The 15,447-nt window shown below is 40.9% G+C and overlaps 1 protein-coding gene across 8 annotated transcripts in view; it reads right to left on the reverse strand.

Annotated features, from left to right (window-relative positions):
• The window catches only part of ank3b (ankyrin 3b), a 391,042-nt gene that overhangs the window by 111,334 nt on the left and 264,261 nt on the right, over nt 1-15,447 (reverse strand). For all 8 annotated transcript variants that reach the window (XM_060939582.1, XM_060939580.1, XM_060939581.1 and 5 more), the window contains 3 exons: nt 10,575-10,673; nt 5,858-5,956; nt 4,623-4,820 (listed from right to left, as the gene is read on the reverse strand). In XM_060939582.1, the coding sequence (XP_060795565.1) occupies nt 4,623-4,820; nt 5,858-5,956; nt 10,575-10,673 (396 nt within the window). The remainder of the gene's footprint in view (nt 1-4,622; nt 4,821-5,857; nt 5,957-10,574; nt 10,674-15,447) is intronic.

Genomic DNA, 15,447 nt, shown 5'->3' on the forward strand with positions numbered 1-15,447 from the left:
TTCAGTTAGTTCCCTCCCCGTACAGTGAACTTCAGCAGCACGCCCATTCTTTTCCAATTACTTAAGAGCGTGACAACATGCTCGAGCCCTCAGCCAAGTGTGTGTGCGTGTCAGTGTATGTTTTACAGATTTCCATGGTGCTGTGTATCATGTTTGTCCTAACAAAACCTTTGCATTCGGTTGCATTTCAGTGGATTCAGAGATGAAGCGTACATTCATCTGAGAAAGCAGTAGATGCTAATTCATTATCTTATCTCATCTCATCTCATCTCATCTCATCTCATTATCTGTAGCCGCTTTATCCTGTTCTACAGGGTCGCAGGCAAGCTGGAGCCTATCCCAGCTGACTACGGGCGAAAGGCGGGGTACACCCTGGACAAGTCGCCAGGTCATCACAGGGCTGACACATAGACACAGACAACCATTCACACTCACATTCACACCTACGGCCGATTTAGAGTCACCAGTTAACCTAACCTGCATGTCTTTGGACTGTGGGGGAAACCGGAGCACCCGGAGGAAACCCACGCGGACACGGGGAGAACATGCAAACTCCACACAGAAAGGCCCTCGCCGGTCACGGGGCTCGAACCCGGACCTTCTTGCTGTGAGGTGACAGCGCTAACCACTACACCACCGTACCGCCCGCTAATTCATTATACTAAGACAAAAAAAAAAAGGCCGAATTAAAAATGAGAAAATTGTAAACTAATAATGCTTTCGCTTATTATGGCTACAGACTTTACTTCCTTCATTTTAAAGCATCTTGTTACGCAACTATAAATTACTCATAGTGGACCATATTATGAGTTCAGGCTACGCATACAGTGACGATTTAGTCATATCAAAATTGAGCCCATTGGTAGTCAGACCTCAAATGTAACTCCAGACTTAATCTTGAGGGAGAGTTACACAGATGGGGTGGAGTTTGAGTAAAACAGATATGTTTGTCCCCAGTTATTTGCGATTCTGAACTTAACCCCAAGGACCTAATTCTTGCAGAATACTGGCTTGAGCAATATTAAGCCCAGGATCACTGTCTGACAGTTTGATATGTACGTCATCAACGTGTCAAGCTGAAATTCATGTTTTTGGCTGTAAATACAAACACACACACACACACACACACACACAAAGAAAAAACACCCATGGAAAACCATTTGAGGGTATTCAATTGGGGGCTTTGCACAGAGATCAGATTGGACAATATCTTAATTGGAGACAGGGCCGCTGACAGCTTTGGCTGGGCCCGGGACAAAATGCTCTGAATGGGCCCCCCCTAACAACCCCCCCTGGGCCAACCCACACACACACACCCACCTCTCTTATCCCAGTCTCTACTCACTCCAACCCTTAAATGACAGGTATTCAAAAAGGTATTCCTAAACTCGTGGATAGTCTACTATAATCACGCGATTGGGATGCTCTTGAAGGAACAGAGATGGACGGGGGATTTCGGGCAGGGCTGGGGGCGAACATAGTATACTGTGCGTGCGTACTGTCCAGTGTGAAAAGCAGAGAAGAACACACCGCTCGAGAAACGGCGGGATATGATTGCGGGCTAATGTGAATATTCTTAGCTTCAATCAGATATATGAAACACAATGTTATTAAGCCGTTGTGGTTATGAAATTATTCAATGCCCTGTGCGTTTGATATGGTGTTCAGTGTGACTTGCTCTCCCCTCGTTTGTAACATGAATTGCGTGCTGCGCGTGCCTTGGTTGGGGTTACTTTACGGGGCTGGAAAAAGTTGGCTGTGTCTTACCTGGCTCAGCTGCCCCACTGCCTTTGCTAGTACCTGCTGCATCATCCGAATCTTTTTTAAAATATTTATGCAGTGAGCCCCTGAGTCTCTTGGTTTCTTCCTCTCTTTTTCTCTTTTCTTTTCTGTGCTCCTGACTTGTGCATGTTGGCAAATGGCACGCACGCTGATTGTCGAAGCGCTATGATCGAACGATGTCGTTTTTTTCCCCTTAATCAAAGAGTCAGACCAAACCATTTTTGCATTAGGGGTGGTAGGGGGTTCTTGACGCCTTTTTCAAAGACAATAAAGGCAAAAGATCTAGAAATCATTTATTGAATGCAAATATAGCACATTTCTCCCCCAAATCAACACATTTTGAAATGAAATAAAATAATTTAATCGCAACTTCATGAGAGCCCAGTTCTGGGCCCTCCCCATTCCTGGGCCCGGGACAACATACCCGTTTGTCCCCCCCGTCAGCGGGCCTGATTGGAGACATTGGCTATTTTTGAGGATAATCAATTTTTTATGTATAAAATTAAGACCTACACTTAAAGGTACACCGAAATAACAAAATCATCTGGCATATTTTATTATTCTCTCCACATTCACTGGATATGAGCAATGGTGCACTCTGATTGGCTACTCTACTACTAGGCTATCAGCTCATATACCGTGAGTAGAGAAAAACAAAATGGCGGAGCGTGTTGCTGAACCAACCAAGGACGAAACAAAAACTATTCGAGAACAAAACCCCCCAAAAATATAAAAAAAAGCAACGAAACTATTTGATGGTAAGAGCGTATCTTTTTTTAAATTATTATTATTATTATAATCGCATTTTTCACAAATTGCTCCTGTCATTTCACCGGTCTGTTTACATTCTTCATCCTTAAGCATTAAAATTTGTTGAATGCTTTTAGACTGGTTCGAAAGCTCAAAGAAGTTTGAAAATGACAGGAGTGAACTGTCCGAGGAAGAATTAAATAAATGTCTAAAGCTATTCTATACCTCGGCACGACAGCAAGACGGCACTTTCTACAAAAACCCAATACTGAAGTCAATTCATGCAGCCATTGGTAGGTTTTTAAGAAGTCCAGCTAAGCGGAAATGATTTTGTCGGGCGTTTTGCATAAAGTTTTTATTGATCGAATTTGCAAAAAATAAAAATAAAAATGCTCTGTTTCTCAAAATCCAGTGAATGTGGATAGAATAAAACAGTTATTCCACTCAATCTCATCGTACATGGTTTATAGCTGACTCGGTGCTACGCTCCTCGTCGACTATCAGCTCATGTACAACTTGATTTCGTGGAATAATTGTTAATTAATATGGCAAATCAAAAGAATGAATTAAAAAAAAACCTACATCCGCTGCATACGTTATCATTTCATGACCTCGATTTAATATGTTGTGTTTTAACTGAGTTGTGCTTGCAATTATCTATTGTTGCACAATATAAAAAAAATATTAGTGCTGTCAAGCGATTAAAATATTTAATCGCGATTACTAATGTCGCGACTGTCATAGTTAACTCGCGATTAATCGCAATTTAATCGCACATTTTTGTCACATGAAAAACCATTGTAATTCTCTTATCAGCATAAAAAAGTGAATGGGCTTGCTTTGTACCAATGTGTTTTTTTATTGCAAAGCATAACACTACGGAGCCGTAGAGGGGACATGGTGAATAAAAAAAATAACAAAGCGTGGGAACGACTTATAAGGCGTGTGCACGAGATATTAATGCGCGCGCACGAGTTATAACCCGTGTGCACGCTTTGCGTTAAGGCGTGCGCTCGGGTAATTAAAAGTGAGGGGACGAGTTACTACGGCTCCGTATAACACGTCTTGTCACAGCCACTGCAAAGTCGGGCTGAAGCCGCCGATGGGAAAACGAAACCTAAGCCGAGCACCGTGGCTCTTCGTCCCGAGGCGCGGCAGCGTGAGCTGCCCGCGCTGGTTCTTTGGGGGGAGGGCAGAGGACTCTGGCTGTGCAGGGCGTGGCATTACAGTCTAGCTGCTATCGTTTTTCTAAGCAAAGTCTCTGTTCCAAGTTCCTGGCAGTTTCAAAAGCTTATGAAAAACCTACATCATGTCACAGAGCGTTAATCTCGCGATAAAAAAATTATCGCCGTTAAAATTGAGTCAAGTTAACGCGATAATAACGCGACATTTTTGACAGCACTAAAAAATATATAAAGCAAAATAATAGGATGTGCTGGATCAAGTGCTATTTTATACGCTGCTGAATAACGAGTGTGGAAGCCATTCATGCAGCAATATTGTACCTTCTCTACAGTATATACTAGACTCATATTAGATGTTTATTTCAATGCTTGGTGTCTTCTCATTCATATATCATTGTATTAGTCCTATTTACTTGTGAATTATAAATTGTGTCTTGCTTGTATTTTACATTTATATTGCATCTAACAGCAAATTTTAAAAAAAAAGTCAGTATTTTCTATCCTTGATTTTTTGGGGGGTTGAAAGGAAAGTGCTTGTTTTAAATGGTGGTGGTCTGGAAAGCGATTGAAAAATCCAGTCTTTGTGCTTCTACTAAAGAAAAATGTAGCGACCTCGGAAGCATGAACAATATGGACGTTATTCGAATAATCTGAATGGGGAGCCCAGAAAATGTACTTAGGCTTGAGTGTAACCGAAGTCTAAATACATGCAAATTTCCAAACATAAGTACTGATGTAACTTTTCAGACTTTTTTTTTAACCAACTCTGAATCAAACAGGAAATGTACTTGAGTACAGGAGTGTTAGTCTGGGACGCCTTGTCGCTTAAGAAGTCAAATGTTCTAATTATTGAATTTTCCCCCGTAAATCTTCAGCTTTCTGTGGTACTGTTAAGTGTCCACCCACCAGTGCTTTGGCATTAGGGTTGGCCTTCTTGTCCACGATGACCTTTGCCACTTTGTAGTGTCCACAGTGGGCTGCCACGTGCAGCGCCGTCAGGTAGTCATTGGTGACGTCATCTACAGGTACGTCATGATGCAGCAGAAGCTGTACACAGTTCAAGTGATCTCCCTGCGTGGCCATGTGCAGCGGAGACAGTCCGTTCTGTAACACATGCACACAGAGTTAAAGCTAGACAGCCTTTTAGATTTTTCAAGTGTAGGTCATAAAATGAAATTTTCCCTCACACCCAGTTATTTTTGTTTAGTTAAAACGGTTTGTTTAGACTTCCAGTTTTACTGATTTAAAAAAAAATAGAACAATTAATGAATTTAGCGCCATGTGGCCCTAAATTCTCCATTATTTTTTCCTGCTTCACCATGACCCAATTCAACATACTACGTCATGCATGACGTGGTGGGCTTTCCCCGTTCGCACAAGGCATCGTGGGATACAAATTTGAAACAGGAGAGAAAAATGGAGGACGCGAATGAAACGTGAAAGACCGACTACAGTAACGGAAAGCGAGAAGAAAAGACGTTATGTTATATACGAAGGAAAGGAAACGCAGGACCAAACTAATAAATATCAGCGGTCAGCGAGCACCTCGGTGTGATCAGCTGTTCGTTTAGCGACAGAATGATTGAACTGTCAGTGCACGGTCAAGGTAAACCTGTAGATGGCAGTAATGCAACACTGTGGACGCCAGCTGCCGTAAAACCCAAAAGAAGAAGGAAAAGAAACAGGTAAACCTGCGCATGCGTACACGAACTTCCTCTGTCTGCTTGACTGCGTGAAGCGAGCGATTTCATGCACATTATTTGCTAGAGGAATCCCCTCGAATTAAAGAACTTCCCAGCCACAGAATGGCCTGATATTGCAGAAATAAACATCCATCACAATGACCAAATTTCAGAAGGAACTAAATCTCACCGATTTTATGAAATCGAAAGGCCGTCTCGCTTTAACATGGCTTTAAATATTTCTGCTGTGAAAGATCAATCGATTGACATGTTACTTGTGAAATCCTTGTTTTCTGAGTAAAGAATGCTGCATTGTCACATTTAACAATAGCAAAGGGAGAGGGATATAAGGATATCGGGAATGGAGCAAAGTGAAGCAGTGGAAATGTACATAACATTGACTGTACTTATCAGTGTTAATATTACAGCAGTGTGTGATTAAAGCTGATCAATCATTACTTTAGTCTTGGACAGAATGGGAGCTCCACGGTCCAGCAACATCTCCACAACTTGCTCATGGCCACTTCTGGCTCCACAGTGGAGTGGAGTGAGACCATCCTGTGTGTTTGATAAAATGCATGTTAGAATCAAAGTGGAAGAATTGACTCGTTCTCAAACCCATCGAAATCTCAACATTTTCTCTTGGGCTCTCTTCTGTACAATGCTCTCAGCTCTCTAAAGTAGACTGGAAAAATAGATGACTACAACAGCTGCTCGTAATTTCTAACAACAGTAATGTCAAACACATGCTGGCCTGAAGTAATGCGACTGCTGTCATGCTTCAGAGTCGAGCAGAGTGTGCTGTGGGATTATTACGACCATTATATGCTACAGAATATCTAATATGCAATATAATTTTTTTTTTCGCGGTCCGGTTTCCATCAAATCCTGCGCTCTGATTGGCTGGCGAGCAGGTCCGTAGCCTACGATACGGTTACAGACCTCTGGCGACTCGCTCGTTCACAACAACAACAATCATAGTAGCATTATTTGTCAACATTTATCTTTTTTTTAATAAGATTTATTTATAAGATTATTGCAAATCTTATAAATTTCTGCCAGCATTTCTCAGGAGAATAGCATTAATTTTACAGCATGGATAGCGATAACGACAGTGTTCACAGCGAAAGCGAGTTTTACTACCCTGAGGAAGAAGAAATAAAAGAAAGCATTTCAGGAGAAAGCTAAAAACCTCTAACTGTTGCTAACGCCGAGCAAAAACATGGCTGAATCCTGAATGACTCCTATTTGTATAAATAGGGGACTACATAGGCGGCAAAATGTATTTTTTTTCCTGCCATGGAAGTGCACTTGTATACCGAGGAGGAAGCCATTTGCATTACAGCCATGAATGAGGATTCAAAATGGCGGCTCGGCTCGGTTTTCCCTTTCGGGCGCTCTCGTTTTCTGTTAGAATTTGGTAAAGAAAAAAATGAATATATTATTTACCAGCCTAAGGTCGGTCCGTATGGTGAAATACCGTCACCTTGGCCTTGAATACTGACCTCGGCCCAGAGGGCCTCGCTCAGTACTTTCAAGACCTCAGTCACGGTATTTCACGATACGGACCTCCCAGCTGGTAAATAACATATATATATACTGAGATATGTATGAAAGATACAAGATAAGATTAAACTCAGGACAGCTGATTAAGAAAATAGACTAGTATGATTGCCATATAGTCACATGGCAAGATTCCATTACATTTTATTCTCTCCACATTCACTGGATATGAGCAATCGTGCGCTCTGATTGGCTACTCTACTACTAGACTATCAGCTCACCACGAGTACAGAAAAACAAAATGGCGGAGCGTATTGCTGAATCAACCGAGGACGAAATAAAAACTCGACTCGAAAACAAAACCCCAAAAAATACAAAAAAAAAGCAACAAAATATGTAATAAAAGGATTTGACGTCAAGAACGTATCTTTTTTTATTTTTCAAGAATTATTATTATCGCATTTTTCACAAATTGCTCCTGTCATTTCACTGGTTTGTTTACATTTGAAGTGGAAATTATTTTGTCGGAAATTTTGTATAAAGTTTTTATGTATTGAATTTGCAAAAAATAAAAATGCTCGGTTTCTCAAAATCCATTGAAAGTGGATAGAATAAAACAGTTATTCCACTCAATCTCGTCGTACGTGGTTTATAGCCAACTTGGTGCTACGTGCCTCATCAGCTATCGGCTCATGTACGACTCGATTTCCTGGGATAACTGTTAAATATGTAGAAGCGGTCGCACGACTTCTAATTTTTAATAGGTTACCAGTTGTTTTTTATGTAGTTACAGCAAAAACTACAGTAGCAGTCAAAAGTTTGGACACACCTTGTAATCCAGTGGTGTTTCTTTCTTTTTATTCATTAAAAGACACTTCATGTCTTGTAATGAATGGATGTCGTTTCTCTTGATGTAGTTGAGCGATTCTTGACATAATATGGATTACTACAGTTGTGGTGTCAAACAGGGCTATTTACTGTATGTTTATTATTTACCGTTTGGTCTCAAACGCATTAAGAAGGCAAGAAATTGCACTAATTACCTTTTGCCAAGACAAACCTGTTAATTGGAAAGCATTCCAGGTGACGAACTCATGAAGCTGGTTAAGATAATGCCAATAGTGTACAAAGCATAATCAGGGTAAACAGTGGCTACTCTGAAGAATCTAAAATATAAAACCTTTTGTTGTTTTTTTTAAACACTTTTTTGTTTACCATATACAGTGGGGAAAATAAGTATTTGATACACTGCCGATTTTGCAAGTTTTCCCACTTACAAAGAATGGAGAGGTCTGTAATTTTTATCGTAGGTCCACTTCAACTGTCAGAGACAGAATCTAAAAAAAAAATCCAAAAAAATCACATTGTATGATTTTTAAATAATTAATTTGCATTTTATTGCATGAAATAAGTATTTGATCACCTACCAACCAGCAAGAATTCTGGCTCTCACAGACCTGTTAGTTTTTCTTTAAGAAGCCCTCCTATTCTCCACTCGTTATCTGTATTAATTGCACCTGTTTGAACCCGTTACCTGTATAAAAGCCACCTGTCCACACACTCAATCAATCAGACTCCAACCTCTCCACCATGGGCAAGACCAAAGAGCTGTCTAAGGACACCAGGGACAAAACTGTAGACCTGCACAAGGCTGGGACGGGCTACAGGACAATAGGCAAGCAGCTTGGTGAGAAAGCAACAACTGTTGGCGCAATTATTAGAAAATGGAAGAAACTCAAGATGACTGACAGTCAAACTCCATCGGTCTGGGGCTCCATGCAAGATCTCGCCTCGTGGGGTATCAATGATCATGAGAAAGGTGAGGGATCAGCCCAGAACTACACGGGAGGACCTGGTCAATGACCTGAAGAGAGCTGGGACCACAGTCTCAAAGATTACCATTAGTAACACACTACGCCGTCATGGATTAAAATCCTGCAGCGCGCGCAAGGTCCCCCTGCTCAAGCCAGCACATGTCCAGGCCCGTCTGAAGTTTGCCAGTGACCATCTGGATGATCCAGAGGAGGCATGGGAGAAGATCATGTGGTCAGATGAGACCAAAATAGAGCTTTTTTGTCTAAACTCCACTTGCCGTGTTTGGAGGAAGAAGAAGGATGAGTACAACCCCAAGAACACCATCCCAACTGTGAAGCGTGGGGTGGAAACATCATACTTTGGGGGTGCTTTTCTGCAAAAGGGACAGGACGACTGCACCGTATTGAGGGGAGGATGGATGGCGCCATGTATCGTGAGATTTTGGGCAACAGCCTCCTTCTCTCAGTAACAGCATTGAAGATGGGTCGTGGCTGGGTCTTCTGGCATGACAATGACCCGAAACACACAGCCAGGGCAACTAAGGCGTGACTCCGTAAGAAGCATTTCAAGGTCCTGGAGTGGCCTAGCCAGTCTCCAGACCTGAACCCAACAGAAAATCTTTGGAGGGAGCTGAAACTCCGTGTTGCCCAGCGACAGCCCTGAAACCTGAAAGATCTGGAGAAGATCTGTATGGAGGAGTGGGCCAAAATCCCTGCTGCAGTGTGCGCAAACCTGGTCAAGAACTACAGGAAACGTCTGACCTCTGTAATTGTAAACAAAGGTTTCTGTACCAAATATTAAGTTCTGCTTTTCTATTGTATCAAATACTTATTTCATGCAGTAAAATGCAAATTAATTATTTAAAAAATCATACAATATGATTTTCTGGATTTTTTTTTTTTAGATTCTGTCTCTGACAGTTGAAGTGGACCTACGATAAAAATTACAGACCTCTCCATTCTTTGTAAGTGGGAAAACTTGCAAAATCGGCAGTGTATCAAATACTTATTTCCCCCCCACTGTAATTCCATACATGTCCCAGATGTTATTTCACAGTTTTGATGTCTTCAGTATTGTTCGACAATGTAGAAAAGAGTCAAAATGCAGAAAAACCTATGAACGAGTAGGTGTGTCCAAACTTTTGACTGGTGTTGTATATAGTAGTGGTTGCACGACTACTGATTTTTAACAGGTCATCAGCTGTTTTTTCCATAGTTAAACCAAAAACTATTGGAGCACATCGCTATTTTTAGACTGTCTTATTTGGCGGCAAAGACAAACACATCGAACTGAACTTCAGTTAACAGGATCCATATGAAATTTCCAGCTTCAATGTTTATTTAGGCGACAATTCTAATGACAAAATTAAATAAGTTGGTGCAATAAATGCATAAAATATAGAATGCAAAATAAGAAATCTTTGTATCATATGACACAGGGCTAGGTCACTATGGAGTTCATTATGCCACGGTGCAAAGATTTTACTTAAACCTTTTTTTTTTTGTAGCCTTAAAAGGACTGACAACTTTTAGTGATGCATTTTTGCTCCTGATATACAATGCTTCAATTAGAAGGCAGCATATGGACAGCTGTCTTCTAGCATTTCGTATATTGGAGAATTTTCGCGAGGTTCATGAATATTTGAGAAACCTGGCCCGACTAAGGAAAAGACAACATAGTGATAATATTATAAACCATGAAAAAAAAATCAAGAATTTTTGTGGTATGAAAGATTTATATCAATATCCAGCCTGTCTGATTCATTCCTCTGCGCATGCTGTTTAAAAGCATGACCTCACTTCCTGTGGGTTAACTATAAATACGAAGTGAGTTTGCTGTTACCACAGGGGGCTCTGACCTTGGTTTTGGCATCGATGCGTGCTCCTCTTTCCAGTAACAGCTTGACCATGTTGCTGTTTCCTCTCTTGGATGCCACATGGAGAGGTGTGATGTCATTCTGTAGTGGTTCAGGGGAACAACAAATGACTGAGAATGTTTATTTCAATCTGTGAGACTGTGTGAACGTACCCTACGAAATAAAGTGTAATGCTGATATCTGTTCATGCATCCTATATATAAACGTACAACGACTTTGAGCGTTTACATTGATGTCCAATGCCACTGCACAATATACACTATTAATATACATACAGGACACTTTTTCCATGGAATAAAAACATTTATTTTTTTCGTGGTCCGGTTTCCATCAAATCCTGCGCTCTGATTGGCTGGCGAGCGGGTCCGTATCCTACGATACGGACCCCAGTTATGGACCCCGGTTATGGACCTCTGGCGACTCGCTCGTTCACAACAACAACAAACATAGTAGCATTTTTTGTCAACATTTATCTTTTTTTAATAAGATTTATTTATAAGATTATCAAAAATCTTATACATTTTTGCCAGCATTTCTCAGGAGAATAGCATTAATTTTACAGCATGGATAGCGATAACGACAGTGTTCACAGTGAAAGCGAGTTTTACTACCCTGAGGAAGAAGAAATAAAAGAAAACATTTCAGGAGAAAGCTAAAAACCTCTAACTGTTGCTAACGCCGAGCAAAAACATGGCTGAATCCTGAATGACTCCTATTTGTATAAATAGGGGACTACATAGGTGGCAAAATGTAGTTTTTTTCCTGCCATGGAAGTGCACTTGTATACCGAGGAGGAAGCAATTTGCATTACAGCCGTGAATGAGGATTCAAAATGGCGGCTCGGCTCGGCTTTCCCTTTCGGGTGCTCTCGTTTTCTGTTAGAATTTGGTAAAGAAAAAAATAAATATATTATTTACCAGCTTAAGGTCGGTCGGTATGGTGAAATACCGTCACCTCGGCCCAGAGGGCCTCGCTCAGTACTTTCAAGACCTCGGTCACGGTATTTCACGATACGGACCTCCCAGCTGGTAAATAACATATATGTATTCTATTCCCTTCTAGCGGGTTTATTAATAGCATGCAATATTGTTAGCAGATCGCTTATCCTTTGTGTAATACGTCACTCTCTCCAATGGAGAATGAGCATGCAATACAGTATTGTTACAATACTGCACCTTGTCAAGACAACATGACAACATGCGTTGGAGACGTAAAACTTCCATGTTAGCGAGTGACAATTTGCAAACAAACATGGCCTCCAGGGTTGCTTTGTTCAAAAGAGAAGATTTTGAGAGAATTTTGGCTGCCAGGTCCCTCTGTTGTGTGGCATTGTGGATGTTGATTTTAAAAGTAACTAAGTAAATTACACAGGGAAAATAATAATATTTAGCTTGACTGCACTAGCAATGGTCTTTGCTAATGCTACACCGGCTGGAAGGTAACTGGACTGCCGTGCTTACAGCGCTGAGTCGCGGGTAAACTAGCATTGACCTTTGAGAATGCTGATATGAAGAATGTGGATGTATAATAATAATAATCTCATCTCATTATCTCTAGCCGCTTTATCCTTCTACAGGGTCGCAGGCAAGCTGGAGCCTATCCCAGCTGACTACGGGTGAAAGGCGGGGTACACCCTGGACAAGTCGCCAGGTCATCACAGGGCTGACACATAGACACAGACAACCATTCACACTCACATTCACACTTACGGTCAATTTAGAGTCACCAGTTAACCTAACCTGCATGTCTTTGGACTGTGGGGGAAACCGGAGCACCCGGAGGAAACCCATGCGGACACGGGGAGAACATGCAAACTCTGCACAGAAAGGCCCTCGCCGGCCACGGGGCTCGAACCTGGACCTTCTTGCTGTGAGGCGACAGCGCTAACCACTACACCACCGTGCCGCCCCCTAATAATAATAATAATGGATAGCTTTTTTTCATGGTATATCAGATATATTCCATTCCGCTAGCATGATATTGAACGAGTCGAAGACTCGTTCAATATCATGCTAGCGGAATGGAATATATCTGATAGACCACTCAAAGCCAGCCAATATTATTTAAATATACAGTGATGTTGGATTTCACTACACATTGTGCACCAGAGATGGGGACCGTTTCTAAAATGTATATAGCAAAGTAAACTACTGTTATGGTACCAGTAACTGGAGTAACACCACCCTCTAGTGACAGCTGTACGTTGTAATACTGCACACAGCTGCACACATTCCAAAGTGCCGAAGCCTATAGCTCTCAACAGAGCAGTCACAACATGACACACATGCTGTATCATATACAGATGTTCTGTCTTGTATAATCATGGTGACGTCAGCAATGTTGTAGGAGTAAATTTGACATGAAAGCTAGCATTACATTCCTCAGTCTGTGTGGTGGAGCAGATTTACACTTCATTCACATGACTCTGTTTTTCACGTATACTACATGATGTCAGCTTTCCTCTGAAGTCAGAATGGTACACAGTCACTTGTAAACTAATCTTTTCCGCTTCTATTCTGGTCCATATGTTCATTTCAGTAAATGCTCACATGCTATGTTTACTCCTTCCTACAGTCGAAACATGACCTTGTGTACTCTACACTTAAAGATTTAGATTCCACTCAAACCTACCGTATGAGGTCATATTTCCTGTACGCAGAGGTGGACAAAGTACGCAACTTCATTACTTCAGTCAAAGTACAGATCCCGCTGGTCAAATGTTACTCCGATACAAGTGAAAGTTGTCCAGTCAAATTTTTACTTAAGTTAAAGTACCAAAGTACTTGCTTTTAAAAATACTTAAGTATTAAAAGCACATTTTCTGTCAACGCATTGTTGTATTATTGCCACAACGCTTACAAAACCGAATGCCGCTATCAAGGACAGAAACGTGAATTCACAAAATGAACGCATGCTGTGCCGTCATGGTGGTTTAACGTTAAGCTAGCTAGTCAGTGAAGCTCTACCTGACATGCTAGCAACGCTTTTCAAACTCGAAATCATATTGGGTAGCTAACGCGACTAGAAAAGAAAGATTTCTACATTCTGTTTATTTGGCAAGATGATGCTAAAACGTATTTCTGAAAGGATTTCAGATAAGTTAACGTTATTCATGTTAGCGTAACTCTGTTTTTACATGCTAACTAACAGTGTCCAAGTTAACTAGCTACGTGTTAACGTTAGCCGTGGACAAGGCTACGGCAACTTGGCGGGCAAATCCATAGAAAGTCATTTGACTAAAGAGACTGCATAGCTGCGTTTGTAACGTTATCGCTAGCTCTAAAAGCACAGACAACTTCATATTCCTTCTCTTGGAATAAAACGTTTATATACCTCAATATGCTTCCGCAGGTTGGACGGCGAGTTTTTGAAGGCTGTGATGTGGTTCGTTTTAGGCAAACAAAGCGAACATTTAAAACTAAACGTATCTTTAATCCTTTCTGAAAACTGAAACACGGGTTCATGGGCCATGAGTGCGTGCATTCTCCAGAAGAACCGCCTCCTTCCATTTGGCCATCAACTGATCGTGTTCAAATAATACTGGCGAGAAATCACTGAACTTGATTTTATACAGTCTATGGACGTGACGTGGCCCTAGTGATTACTGATCGGCTGTCTCAGGGTCACTTGCGAAAAAACCAATCATGTTTTAGAAAAGAAAAAACATCCACGTTCAAAGCCGCTTCATAGTAACAAGTAATGAGGACCTTGACAGAAATGTAGTGGAGTGAAAGGTACGATATTTGCCTTTCAAATGTAGTGAAGTTAAAGTTTCCAAAAAAAATAATACTCAAGTAACGTACAGCTACTCAAAAAGTGTACTTAAGTACTTCATTACTGTCCACCAGCCTCCAAACATGGCCACTCTAAACTACAACTCCCAAGAATTTCAGCGCTCCCTGTCTCCTGCATATTAATTACACCTGTCTCTCATTTCCTCATCAATTAGCTCCGTTACTTCAATCCCTCTCTCACTCACTCCGGTTGCGAAGTATTGTTCAGTGTTTATCTCCTATCGTACCAAGCCGTTTACTTTCTGCCCGTCTTCTCGTTATCTCGACTTTATTTACGTTCTCTTCGACCTCGTCTTCTCTTCTCGTCTATGCTGCTCTGTTTGCCGATCGACCGACCCCTGCCCGTTACTCTGACTACGATTTTCATCCTCCGATTTGGCTTTGTTTCCAGTTTGCTTCACCTGCGCTCCCCTGCGCCTGCATCCATAAATGCCTCCACTCTGACACATACATACATACATGCATATATAATATTTTTTATCTGATATTTTATATACATATTTTTTAATCTGTTCTAAATGGATATATAAAGGGATATTTTTCAAGTTTTTGGGAGTGGGAGTGGACAAATATGCTTGCTTCATGCAAATGTATGTGTCCAGGTTAAGGAGGACAAGGCTGGACACAGCAAAAGTTATTTTTGTGGGTATTTTATTCCCCCACTGCATTAAAAAAAAAAAGCAGGATTAACTTCATAATTTTGAAGATTTAGCACAATTCAGTGTGAACAAAAAAAATATAGAATTTTCTTCTAGTTCTGTACTTAACTTCCAGCCTCAAACCATGCAATAAACTAAACTAAACAAATTCGGTGATGTGGACTCTGGACAATAGTAGTGGCTATCTTTAAGTAAAGAAAATAAAAATACAAAAAACAAATAAATACATTTGTTAAGGCACACAGCTCATAAAGATGTTTTCCAGTAACGTGCAAAAACTCCCTGGTAAATATACAGTACATTCATGAGCAAAAACTGCATTTATAGAATAGAACTCAGAATAAAACAAACTCCCTCACTTCAGTGTGCAGCCTGTGCACTTACACACACACACACACACAC

The sequence above is a fragment of the Neoarius graeffei genome, chromosome 14, assembly GCF_027579695.1.
Source record: "Neoarius graeffei isolate fNeoGra1 chromosome 14, fNeoGra1.pri, whole genome shotgun sequence".
Taxonomy (NCBI): domain Eukaryota; kingdom Metazoa; phylum Chordata; class Actinopteri; order Siluriformes; family Ariidae; genus Neoarius; species Neoarius graeffei.